At 40.6% G+C, this 13,386-nt stretch overlaps 1 protein-coding gene across 4 annotated transcripts; it reads left to right on the top strand.

Moving 5' to 3' along the window:
* The first annotated feature begins 9,972 nt into the window (after positions 1–9,972).
* Positions 9,973–12,333, top strand: LOC107772502 (uncharacterized). 4 transcript variants are annotated; one of them, XM_016592001.2, is made up of 4 exons: positions 9,973–10,285; positions 10,379–10,441; positions 11,982–12,071; positions 12,172–12,333. In XM_016592001.2, exons 1-3 carry the CDS (start codon positions 10,133–10,135, stop codon positions 12,042–12,044), a joined length of 279 nt encoding a protein of 92 aa, XP_016447487.1. In that variant the 5' UTR covers positions 9,973–10,132; the 3' UTR covers positions 12,045–12,071; positions 12,172–12,333. The 4 variants fall into 4 exon arrangements, with proteins under 4 accessions (XP_016447487.1, XP_016447486.1, XP_016447488.1 ...); XM_016592000.2 differs by having other exon boundaries at positions 11,982–12,333; XM_016592002.2 differs by lacking the exons at positions 11,982–12,071; positions 12,172–12,333 and adding an exon at positions 11,401–11,712.
* Positions 12,334–13,386: the final 1,053 nt, after the last annotated feature.

Here is a 13,386-nt window from a genome sequence, read left to right as displayed (position 1 = left end):
GATGATATCGGGAGTATGAGCGGTTCTAACAGCGAAGGAGGCCTCGAATGTGAAGACGCTGCTCTTAGAGAGGACTAAGTCCTTTTATTATTTTTCTTCTTTCTTTTAAGATTGTTTTGGTCTTTTATAGAAAAATTTGATCGGGCCATGGTGCCCTTGTAAATTATTTCTGATATATATAAAAATTTGTTTCTTTTATGGCTTCTGAATCCTTTGCCTTTCTTGTTAATTTATACAAAGGACAAAAAGTACCTTAGCACGGGATAATTACTTGATGGTCCGAGTGAATGTTCGAACTCGACCTTTTCTTATAGGTAGTCCCCGAGTGAATGATCGAACTCGAACTGAGATAGCTTTTAGACTTTGACGAATAGAGTTCAAGCAAAATGATTTGCTCAAATTCGAGCTAAGGTAGCCTTTGGGCTTTTCGGTCAAGTGAGAGTGATTTCTCGAACTCGAACTAAGGTATCCCTTTAGGCTTTACGGTTGAGTGAGAGTGTTTTATCGAACTCGAATTAAGGTAGCCTTTAAGCTTTATGGTCGAGTGAGTGTTTGCTCGAACTCGAATTAATATAGCCCTTAGGATTTACGATCGAGTGAGAATGATTTCTCGAACTCGAATTAAGTTAGCCTTTAGGCTTTTCAGTCGAGTGAGTGTTTGCTCAAACCCGAATTAAGGTAGCCGCTCGAACTCGATTTAATGTAGCCCTTAGGCTTTATAGTCAAGTGAGTGTTTGCTCGAACTCGATTTAATGTATCCCTTAGGCTTTATGGTCGAGTGAGTGTTTGTTCGAACTCGAATTAATGCAGCCCTTAGGCTTTTCAGTCGAGTGAGTGCTTACTCGAACTCGAATTAAGGTAGCCCTTTAGGCTTTACGATCGAGTGAGTGTGATTTCTCGAACTCGAAATAAAGTAGCCCTTAGGCTTTTTAGTCGAGTGAGTATTTGCTCGTACCCGGATTAAGGTAGCCCTTTAGGCTTTATGGTCGAGTGAGTGTTTTCTCGAACTCGAATTAATATAGCCCTTAGGCTTTATAGTCGAGTGAGAATGATTTTTCGGACTCGAATTAAGGTAGCCCTTAGGTTTTTCAGTCGAGTGAGTGTTTGCTCGAACTCGAATTAAGGTAGCCCTTAGGCTTTATGGTCGAGTGAGTGTTTGCTCGAACTCGAATTAAGGTAGCCCTTAGGCTTTATGGTCGAGTGAGTGTTTGCTCGAACTCGAATTAATGTAGCCCTTAGGCTTTATGGTCGAGTGAGTGTTTGCTCGAACTCGAAATAATGTAGCCCTTAGGCTTTATGGCCGAGTGAGAATGATTTCTCGAACTCAAATTAATAGATAGAGAATATGAAGCAGAAGAATCTTTATGAGATATGAGATATCAGTAAAGAAGAAATTTCTTGTTATAAGTCATTATACGTGCGCTCATGTTTTGTGCCAAAGCTCGAGCAAGCTACGCGGGCGTGGTTCGTTTGACCATTTGGCCCTTACAAATTTTTCCTATCGAGACCCTGTTGCCATGAAGTAATTTCATTGTATCGAACTTGATATATTCGAGGTTGATTGTAAAGAGGCCTCGGATACTGTTGAATTGTTCTAAGTTAGCATGATCAATAGTTGCTTCATTAAAAACCTCGCCGAAAAACCCATTTGGACAAAACCGGTCTAAGGGAAAAAGAGTGCAACGCGTGCTTTCAGACCTAAAGGTTTCGAGTTGAATAATCCATCCATGTTTCTGGTCGAACACTTGCAAGGGTTAATTTCGAAATACAAATGAACATGGGAGGGTCGTACCTTAGCAGTAGTATCGTTTTTGGTGTGACACGTTCCAATTGCTCGGTAGTTGTTTGCCGTTTATCACGCCGAGCTTGTAGGATCCTTTTATGACGATTTCGAGAACCTGATATGGTCCTTCCCAGTTCGGACCTAGTTTTCCTTCATTCGGATTTCGGGTGTTGAGGGTGACTTTCCTTAGCACCAAGTCCCCGACTTTAAAATGTCGAAGATTGGTTCTTCGATTGTAGTATCTTTTGATCCGCTGTTTTTGGGCGGCCAATCGGACGAGAGCGACCTCTCATTTTTCATCCAATAATTCTAAGCTCGTGTTCATGGTTTTGTTATTCGGCTCCTTTGTTGCATATCAAAAACTGATGCTAGGTTCTCCGACCTCCACTGGGATCAGAGCTTTGGCGCAATAGACCAATGAGAATGGCGTTGCTCCGGTACTGGATTTCGATGTTGTGCGATATGCCCATAGGACCTTGGGTAGTATTTATCTCCATTTTCCTTTGGCTTCGGTCAATCTCTTCTTAAGATTTTGGATGATGGTTTTGTTGGTCGATTCGGCATGTCCGTTCCCTCTGGGATGATATGGCGTTGATAGGATCCTTTTGATCTTGTTTCCTCAAGAAATTTAGTTACTTTGCTGCCACTGAATTGTTTTCCATTATCACATAAAATCTCGGCTGACATCCCGAATCGACATATGATGTGGTTCCAAATGAAGTCTATTATTTCTTTTTCTCTGACTTTCTCGAAAGCCTATGCTTAAACCCATTTAGAGAAATAATTAGTCATAAACAAAATAAACTGAGCTTTACCTGGGGCCGATGGAAGGGGGCTGATGATGTCCATCCCCCATTTCATGAAAGGCCATGAAGATAGGACCGAGTGGAGTAGCTCCCCGGGTTGATGAATCATGGGCGCATGTCTTTGGCATTTGTCACATTTTCGAATGAACTCCTTTGCATATTTGCCCATATCGGTCCAATAACACCCTGCTCTGATCGTTTTATGGACCAGCGAATCGGCACCGGAATGGTTTCCGCAAGTGCCCTCATGAATTTCCCGTAGTATGTAATCGGTATCTCCTGGTCCCAAACATATTGCCAATGGTCCATCGAACGTCCTTCTAAACAACGTTCCGTCTTCAGATAGGGTGAACCGTACTACCTTTGTGCGCAAAGCTCTCGATTCCTTTGGATCTGATGGAAGCTTCCCATTCTTTAAGTACTCTATATATTTGTTTCTCCAATCCCAGGTTAGATTTATGGAATTTATCTCGGCGTGACCTTCTTCGATCACCGATTTTATGAGTTGTACGACCGTCCCCGAGTTGAGTTCGTCATCTTTAACTGATGAACCTAAGTTTGCAAGAGCGTCGGCCTCGCTGTTCTGTTCTCGGGATACATGTTGCAAAGTCCATTCTTTAAACTGATGTATAGTCACGTGTAATTTATCCAAGTACCTCTGTATTCGATTTTCTCGTACTTCGAAAGTCCCGTTAGCTTGGTTTACCACGAGGAGGGAATCACACTTAGCCTCTACGACCTCAGCTCCCAAGCTTCTAGCTAGTTCGAGACCTGCAATCATGGCCTCATACTCGGCCTCACTATTAGTTAATTTTCTAGTTCTGATAGACTGTCTAACTACATTACTTGTGGGTGATTTTAGTACAATGCCTAATTCAGACCCCTTCGCGTTCGAGGCACCGTCTGTGAAAAGGGTCCAGACTCCCGAAGAGGTACTCGATTTTATCAGTAGCTCTTTCTCAACCTCGGGTACGAGGGCCGGTGAAAAGTCAGCTATGAAGTCCGCCAAGATTTGAGATTTGATAGCGGTTTGGGGTCGATACTCGATATCGTACCCACCGACTTCTATGGCCCATTTGTCCAATCAACCCGAAAGCTCAGGTTTGTACAAAATATTTCAAAGAGGATAAGTTGTTACAGCATGTATTGGATGACATTGGAAATATGATTTTAGCTTCCTAGAGGCGCTTATTAAAGCAAGCGCTAATTTTTCTAAGTGTGAATATCTAGTTTCGGCCTCGCCTAAGGTCCGATTGACATAATAAACAGGTAATTGCGTACCTCGTTCTTCTCGAACCAGAACTCCACTTACTGCTATTTTCGATACAGCTAAGTACATGTAAAGCTGCTTGTCCACTTTTGGGGTATGAAGCAGCGGAGGGCTCGATAAATACTGCTTTAGTTCTTCCAAAGCCTGCTGGCATTCCAGAGTCCATGCAAAGTTGTTTTTCTTCTTAAGCAGTGAGAAAAATCGGTGGCTTCTATCTGATATTCTCGAAATGAATCGTCCTAAGGCGGCTATCCTCCCCGTTAACCTTTGCACGACTTTTACATTATCGACTACCGTGATGTCCTCGATATCTTTGATTTTGTCAGGGTTGATCTCGATTCCTTGATTGGACACCATGAAACCAAGAAATTTGCCCAAGCCAACCCCGAATGCACATTTTTCGGGGCTGATCTTCATATTGTACTTCTTTAGTACGTCGAAAGTTTCCTACAAATAATTTAAATGGTCTTCTTCTTGCAGGGACTTAACTAACATGTCATCAATATAAACTTCTATTGATTTACCTATTTGTTTTTCGAACATTCGGTTTACTAGGCGTTGATAAGTTGCACCAGCATTTTTTAGACCGAATGGCATTCCGTTATAACAATAGGTACCGTACTTAGTGATGAACGAGGTCTTTTCCTGATCCTCTGGGTTCATCTGTATCTGGTTGTACTCGGAGTAGGCATCGAGAAAACTGAGAATCTCGTGGCCGGCCGTGGCATCGATCATACGATCGATGCTAGGCAAAGGAAAGGAATCCTTAGGGCATGCTTTGTTCAGGTCTTTATAATCTATACATATTCTATGTTTGTTTCCCTTTTTAGGGACCACCACCACATTTTCCAGCCATTTGGGGTATTTTACTTCTCGAATGGATCTTATTTTAAGAAGTTTGGTTACCTCGTCCTTGATGAAGGCATGTTTGACCTCGGACTGGGGTCTTCTTTTTTGCTTTACCGGATGGAATTTAGGATCCAAGCTCAGTCTATGAGTGGTTATTTCCAGTGGGATCCCTGTCATGTCAAGATGGGACCAAGCGAAACAGTTCATGTTAGCTATAAGAAATTGAATAATCTTTTCCCTGAGCTCGGGATCTAACCCCGTGCCCAGGTATACCTTTTGCTCGGGCAGATGTTAGATTAGCGTGATTTTCTCCAGTTCTTCGACGGTTGATTGGGTAGCGTCGGAATCATCGAGGACCATGAAGGATCGAGGAATCCCATAATCATCATCTTCGTCAGTCTCCGGTTTTTCTAGTTGGGTCGAGGCTGACGTTTGTGATTGCTATTTAGTGTCCCGTTTTTCTTTCGAATCTGATCCATTCGTCGACGGCAAATATTTCTTTTGCGGCCGGTTGCTCCTCGTAGACCATTTTGATTCCCTCTGATGTTGAGAATTTCAGAACCTGGTGAAGGGCCGAGGGCACTGCTCTCATATTGTGGATCCATGGCCTCCCGAATAGGGCGTTATATCTCATATCGCCCTTGATTACATGGAACTTTGTTTCTTGGATGGTCCCAGCTACGTTTACTGGCAAAATTATCTCGCCCTTAGTAGTTTCACACGCCATATTGAATTCGTTTAGTACCAGGGTTGCAGGCACGACCTGGTCCTGCAGACCGAGTTGCTTTACGATCCTCGATCGAATGATGTTGGCCGAACTACCTGGATCAATTAACACACGCTTAACTTGAGTTTTATTCATAAGTACAGATATTACCAGTGCATTGTTATGGGGTTTCAAGATTCCTTCCGCGTCTTCGTCACTAAAGGACAAGGTTCCTTTAGATGTGTAATCCCGAGTCTGAAACCACTTCTCTCTTACAATCGACATCTTAGTGCGTTTAAGAACCGGCCCCTGGGGGATATCGATCCCTCCGATGATCATGTGGATGACGTGTTGCGGCTCTTCTTATTCGTTTTGTCTATTGAAATATCTATTTTTGAAATGGTTTTTGGCCCGGTCGCTTAAACATTCTCGAATGTGCCCTTCATTGAATAACCGAGCAACCTCCTCTCTCAACTGCCTGCAGTCTTCGGTTCTGTGGCCATGGGGTGCCATGATACTTGCACATTTGATTGGGATTTCTCTGGTCTGGATCGGACTGCAGAGGTCGAGGCCACTTAGTATCTTTGATGCGTCCGATGGCTGACACAATAGCGGATGCATCGATGTTGAAGTTATATTCTGATAACCGTGATGCTTCCTTAGGTCCGGTATGCCTGTCGAACCCATTCCTGTTTATCAGTAGCCGAGATCCTTGGCCTCGATCGCTTCTCCTTTCTTCTTGTACGGGATTGTGTACAGGTTCGCTGACCATGCAATCTCCGTTATACAACCGATATCGGTCTTTGTTCGACCTTGGTTCTCGGTCGATGTCCCTTTTAATAACAGACCCAGAACCTAACTGGTCGTCTTCGACTCTAATCTTTAATTGATATCGATTGTGTACATAGGCCCAGGTAACAGCCGGATACTCGATCAAGTTCTGCTTCAACCATCGTGAAGACATCGAGCTTCGTTCGTTTAGTCCTTGGGTGAAAGCTTGAACGGCCAAATCATCCGTGACTGGTGGTAGATCCATTTGTTCCATTTGGAAATGAGATACAAACTCTCTTAGCATTTTGTTACCTTTTTGCCTTACCTTAAAAAGATCCGATTTTCTGGTTTCGACCTTTATGGCTCTGGCATGTGATTTTACAAAGGAATCTACAAGCATAGCAAAAGAATCGATAGAGTTAGGCGGTAAATTATGATACCATATCATTGCTCCCTTTGACAGGATTTCACCGAACTTCTTCAATAATACGAATTCGATCTCGTCATCTTCTAGATCTTTCCCTTTGATGGCACATGTGTAAGAGGTGACATGTTCGTTGGGGTCGTTCATTCCATTGTATTTAAAAATTTCAGGCATGCGAAACTTCTTGGGGATCGGTTTTGGAGCCGCGCTCGGGGGGAAAGGCTTTTGCATAAACTTTTTGGAATCCAAGCCATTCAATATCGGTGGTGCCCTTGGGATCCGATCAACCCTAGAGTTATATGTTTCCACCTTTTGGTCTTTTGCTTCAATCTTCCTTTCTCCTGATTCTATTCGTTTTGTCAATTCTTCGAGCATCTTAATAATTTTGGATTAGTCCTCGATTCTTGTTCATTCGACCTCACTATAGCTGGCCCCGTATTTTGGGTGACTTCTTGGGGTGGACTGGGCTCGAGCCTGCTCGATGCCTGGCTTTGGCTTTGCAACTGGGCTATTGCTACTTGTTGAGCTTATAACATTTCGAAAATCATACGCAGGTTGATTTCGTCCTCTCCAGTGTTTTGTGTATTTCGAACTACAAATCGAGTTCCACCATGAATGATGTTTTCTGGGTAGGAACGTTGGTTCGCCTCAATGGCCACATGTGAATTAACGTTGATTGGATATACGACTCGAGTTCCAACGGGGTCGAAGAGTGGCCTTTTATCCCCGGGAGTCAGGTTGTTATTCTCATCTTGAAGGCCAGCTTCGTTGTCGATAGGTAGGGCCATTATTTGAGAGCTTGTCATTTTTAACCTGAAATCGAAGACACTTCCAAGAACAAGCGTGAAATAGTGTGTTTTACAGAGATTCGTACCAAATAACCACTATTATCCTTAGCCCCACGGTGGGCGCAAAACTGTTTACCTGAAAAACTGATAGAGTTGAATTTGTACGTAGTTTTAAGGATATATGGTATAACTTGATACAAATTGGAAACAAAAGTAGAAATATATCAAATATTGACTGTGAAAAAGGAATGAAATACAAACCCAAATTGAGTAGAGAATGATCTATGAATGAACAAGATGAACCAATGACTAAAGCCCCAAAAAGGGATAATATTTACTATATGTGTGTGTATCATTGCTCCCTTTGACAAGGTTTCACCGAACTTCTTCAATAATACGGATTCGATCTCGTCATCTTCTAGATTATTCCCTTTGATGGCACATGTGTAAGAGGTGACATATTCGTTGGGGTCGGTCGTTCCATTGTATTTAGGAATTTCGGGCATGCGAAACTTCTTAGGGATCGGTTTTGGAGCCGCGCTCGGGGGGAAAGGCTTTTGCATGAACTTTTTGGAATCCAACCCTTTCAATATCGGTGGTGCCCTCGGGATCTGACCAACCATAGAGTTATAAGTTTCCACCTTTTGGTCGTTTGCTTCAATCTTCCTTTCTCCTGATTCTATTCGTTTTGTCAGTTCTTCGAGCATCTTAATAATTTCGGGATTAGTCCCCGATTCTTGTTCATTCGACCTCACTATAGCTGGCCCCGTATTTTGGGTGACTTCTTGAGGTGGACTGGGCTCGAGCCTGCTCGGTGTCTGGGTTTGGCTCTATAACTGGGCTATTGCTACTTGTTGAGCTTGCAACATTTCGAAAATCATACGCAGGCTGATCCCGTCCTCTCCAGCATTTTATGTATTTCGAACTGCAGATCGAGCTCCACCATGAATGTTGTTTTTTGGGTCGGAACGTTGGTTCGCCTCAATGGCCACATGTGAATTAACGTCGATTGGATATACGACTCGAGTTCTAACGGGGTCGAAGAGTGGCCTTTCATCCCCGGGAGTCAGGTTATTATTCTCATCTTGAAGGCTAGCTTCGTTGTCGATAGGTAGGGCCATTATTTGAGAGCTTGTCATTTTTAACCTGAAATCGAAGACACTTCCAAGAACAAGCGTGAAATAGTGTGTTTTACAGAGATTCGTACCAAATAACCACTATTATCCTTAGCCCCACGGTGGGTGCCAAACTGTTTACCCGAAAAACGGATAGAGTTAAATTTATACGTAGTTCTAAGAATACGTGGTATAACTTGATACAAATTAAAAAAAAGTAGAAATATATCGAATATTGATTGTAAAAAAGGAATGAAATACAAAGTCAAATTGAGTAGAGAATGATCTATGAATGAACAAGATGAACCAATGACTAAAGTCCCAAAAAGGGATAATATTTACTATATGTGTGTGTATCTCAACAATCTTTGAAATGTGAAAGTGTATCAATGTTTGAATGTCCCCCCTCCCCCACAAATGGCAGCTACTCTAATATAATGGAGGAATCCTACTTTGGATATAATTAAAAATACATAGTGGGATCCCATGATAGATTAGTCAATTAGCTTTTCCTTGATTTCTGCCGAGATTCTCTCCCTTAGTGCGGCTATAACGGCTTTGCTGTCCCTTGACTCGAGCTCGATTGGTCTATAAGTCTCGAGCTCGGTATTGACTCGAGCTTTGGTTTTCGAGCTCGACTTTGACTTAGTTTCGGTATTTGATCGGTCTCTGGGTCTTGACCTCTATCTGGGCTCGATGTCGATCTTGGCTGATCCCGACCTTGGTTGGTTTCTAGGGCTCGAACTCAGCAGCCTGACTTCACGTCATAGCTCGATATCATAATGACGAATCTCGGTCCATCATGCCCCAGACTCAATCAGTTACACGAGGGGAAACTCGATTTTGACCGTATACAAGCTTAAACGTTGATTTGACCAACTTAAAAGCCAATCCAAACACTCTCATAATTTCAACCTTAAGTTTCAAGCTTCTAGCCTTATACCTGTTTGGCCAAGCTTTTATTTGGCCAAAAAGTATTTTTTTTAAAGTTAAGATATTTAGCTAAGCTTTTAGAAGGAAAAAAAAAAATACTTTTTAATAAAAGCAAAAGTATTTTTTAAGAAGCAAAAAAAAAAATAATTTTTTCCCAAAAGAATTTTTTGAAAAGTATTTTTGAGAAAATATACTTAGAATTACTTTTTAAAAACTTGATCAAACACTAGTTGTTATTCAAAAATGTTTTTCAAATTAAATACTAAAACACAAACCGATTCTCACCAACAATACTTTTTTGTACAACACTTTTGATCAATTATTTTTCAAATTAAATTGATTTTAAAAATTTGACCAAATTGTTGGTATGGAATTCGTATGAGTTACTTTTTCATATGATTGTATGAAAATGAAAATATGTGCAAATATATTTAAAATTATAAGTGGTTTTGAAATAAGTAAAGAGGTTATTTATTTTGGCACAAACTCACGTAAATTGAAATGGAGGGAGTATTATGCTAAATCCGGCTTTGTTAGTACGTGGCGGCAAACCCGTCAGCGCAGAATCTAGAACCTTCAGACCCGCTAGCCACATCATCGATGGTGGTGACACGGCTTAGCTTTTGCTGACTTTCTCACCAAGTCACACGACTTTATTTTGCAGTCTTAAAATTCAATACCCAGAATATGGCGATGAGATCTGTCGTTTCAAGCAGTGGAGTCCGTCGTTTAATGGATGGTAGTGGACGATCATCGGTTTCGGGCCTTCGCTATTTCACCGACGGCAAAGGTCGAGTCCTCAGTGAAGAAGAACGTGCTAAAGAGACCGTTTACATTCAGGTATTTAATTAATTTTTCATCCATATGTTTTTTTTTCTAAAAAATTGATTGTGCAAAGATTAGTATTTATATATTTGTTTTTGGTGAAAAAAGAAAATGGAAAGGGAGAGGATGGAGAAGGCGAAGCTGAAGGCTGAAAGAGAGAAAGCTGACAAGGTAGTACTGTTTGACTTTCGAAATTCGATCAGTGCCATATAAATTGATAGTATTGAAGTAGGTGTAAAAATTGATATGATTTGTGCCCTTTCCATTTTACTTGTTGACTAATCCTTGGATTGTATTCCTTCCTGAATTATAATCTTGGAATGTGTTTTTTCATTTTATATTGAAACAAAGTAAAAGAGTGGTGACCTGATCAGACATATGGTACTGTTTTTTGGCAATTGCCAATTTGAATTTTTTTAACTCATGTACCTGAATGCTTACAACTTAAATAGAATTCTTGCCGTCTTATAAAGAAAAGAAGGAGCTGCTCTTGATTAAATCAGGAAGAAAATAGCCTCGACCGGACCTTAATTAGTACGCCTTTCAGCAGTCAAATTGCTAATTTAAAAGAAATTATTGATAGCTTAAACAATTGGCTATTAGCTTGGGGAGGATTATACTTAGGGAAGAACAAACAGGCTCTGAAGTCTATAATTTTGTAAGTAAAATTTTGATATTTCAACAAATTGGTTTCCGAGCTACTACATCTAACCTGTTAGTTATCATCTGTTAGATTTATGTTTCTGTTCATTTTTTCTGTTCATTATTTTGAGAGGCAGAGGGCAAAAACTGCTCAATCTCATGATTCTTTCTTTCATGGGTTTTTTCATATCCAAAGCTATACTGTTAGTTAAACAGAGGAACTGGCTTTGATTCTTTGGCTAATTGATCATAGTCTGAATTACTTTTATTTTTACCAAGAAATGAGTTCATAAAAAATATGCGCACACACATATACATACATCAAGTTGGTATTTTATTTTAAAATGTGAGATAATTCAGCAATAACGTATATGCATGCAATGCGTTTAGATTCTAAACTAGTAATTGAATCAACTTGTACTTGGTAGTCTGTTCCTTGTAAACATCATGCTCAACCTTTCTTCTCACCCGCCATTTCTTTTCTTTAGCAGAAGGCTGAAGAAGAGGCTCATAAGAGCTGAAGTGCGTCGCCTGCGCTGAGTTGTGAAACTCTTGTTCTCAAGTCCTGTTTAACAAAAATAATGTATGCTGAAGTGTTGCCTTATCATAGGGATTGGGCCTGTCCTTGTACAGTATGGTTTAGTAGCCGAGCTTTTAGTGTGTCAGTGTGGTCTATGATGCTGTGAACTTCCTATTTTCAAGATCATATTTGTTTTGGGTTATCTCATCTCCTAGTAATTGCTGTATGTGAGCACCTAATTTTTGAACATATTTAAATTTTTAACACATATTATTTTGCGGGTAGAAAAGGAGTGTGACACTGTACACATTATGTTTCTTGAGCCATATCTTTAGTTCCTATTTGCAAGTATTTGGGAGAGACAAATCTGTCCGAGAGATTGGCACACTAGAGGTTAACTGAATGATTTCGCCATTGAATGGATATGGTTAGATAAACATAGCAAGCAATTTGGTAACAAGAACAGTTTTCTGTTATCTTAAGCTACAACGAGCACTGGTATCATGATTGGTGCTGTTCGATTAATGATTCAATCGCTTCATCGTGCAGGAAAATATGAGTAGAATTGATCCTGCCAACCCCGGTTCATCCGTTGGAGTCGAGACACTGTAATTCCTTTCAATGAATAGCTCTGTCCAGGTCTAAAACTGCTTGTTGACAACTCCTCATGTGATGCAATAGCAAAGGGTTGGATTCTTAGTGTTGGTATATAAGTAAATAGGTTTTCTTTCTCTCACAGAAATAATAGAGCCAGTCTCGGAGAATGCTGCAGAGGGGAAACGATATGTTACAGTTAGAATTTCGATTCCAGTGCTAAACTATGTCCAATAAGTTTGATGCTGCAACTCATCCGCAATATTCAGTTTTCCTTTGGCAAGATGTAGATTATTTGTTTGAAAAAGTCGCATAAACACTATTCCCATTTCCTTTTTTAATCTCTACAGAAAATTTGGTCCAGATCTCAAACCCAATGAGCAACACGCTCTACTCACAAGACTCAAAACAGATTCTAAGAAATAGAGTGAAATGTATTTGAAAAGGGAAAGCAAAATGTTAAAAGGTTATACACCCAGACTAGAGAGTATTCCTGCATCCTCATATTATAAAACAAGAATGTCAGTTATTATAGCACCAAAACATACTTGAAATGAAGGATTAAGAAATGCTTGAAAGTCGAAAGAGAAACATGTTCTATTTGTAATACACGATAGCTGTATGGCAAGTATTTTTTCTAAAATTTCAATAATTAACCCATTCTTGGCCTTATCTCAATTCCTTCAACAATAAGGCCTTGCTTTGGAAATCCACCCTTCACCTCTTGCACTCTCATTTCTATGCAATCATCTTCATTTTCAATGAAAAACTCACCCAATTCTATCTCAAACCAGCCATCATCTCTAAGTTTAGGAAGTAGTTTATCAGATTGCACGATGCCAGGATCATCACGCCAATTGAATAGACGGCGCACCTCGTATTCCACATTAGAAGGCGGAGTAGGAGGTGACACCTCATTTGGCTCATAATCGTCAACTGGCTCGGGCTCCTCATGCTCCGTATCAGAGGCCAGAGTATACACATAATCTTCGTCGTCATCATCATCATCAAAAGGATTACCCGGTTCATTTTCGTCATCTGGATGCAAAAAAGCAAACCGGACGTTTCCGGATTCAACACCAGAAATTCCAACTGAGACCTCCGAGGGTCGATGATTAAACCCATATCCATCTTTGAACTTGTAAACAAAATAAGCTGTGTAGGATGTCAGTGGTGATAGAATCCCAGCCTTTATTGTGCCCCAAATTTCAAGCCACCAAACAATTTTGAGCTGAGCCACCTCTGGAAACCTATTTTCGCAATATGGGGAAAACTATTACTCCATATATCTAAGAGTTTAAGTTATATACAGTGTGAAATATTTTTATACAATCAAATCATCTTACAATATTGATATGCA

This window comes from Nicotiana tabacum, chromosome 13 (assembly GCF_000715075.1).
Source record: "Nicotiana tabacum cultivar K326 chromosome 13, ASM71507v2, whole genome shotgun sequence".
In the NCBI taxonomy this organism is placed as follows: Eukaryota; Viridiplantae; Streptophyta; class Magnoliopsida; order Solanales; family Solanaceae; genus Nicotiana; species Nicotiana tabacum.
Note: the sequence above shows the minus strand (reverse complement) of the source record. Positions and strands in the feature narration are given on the sequence as shown.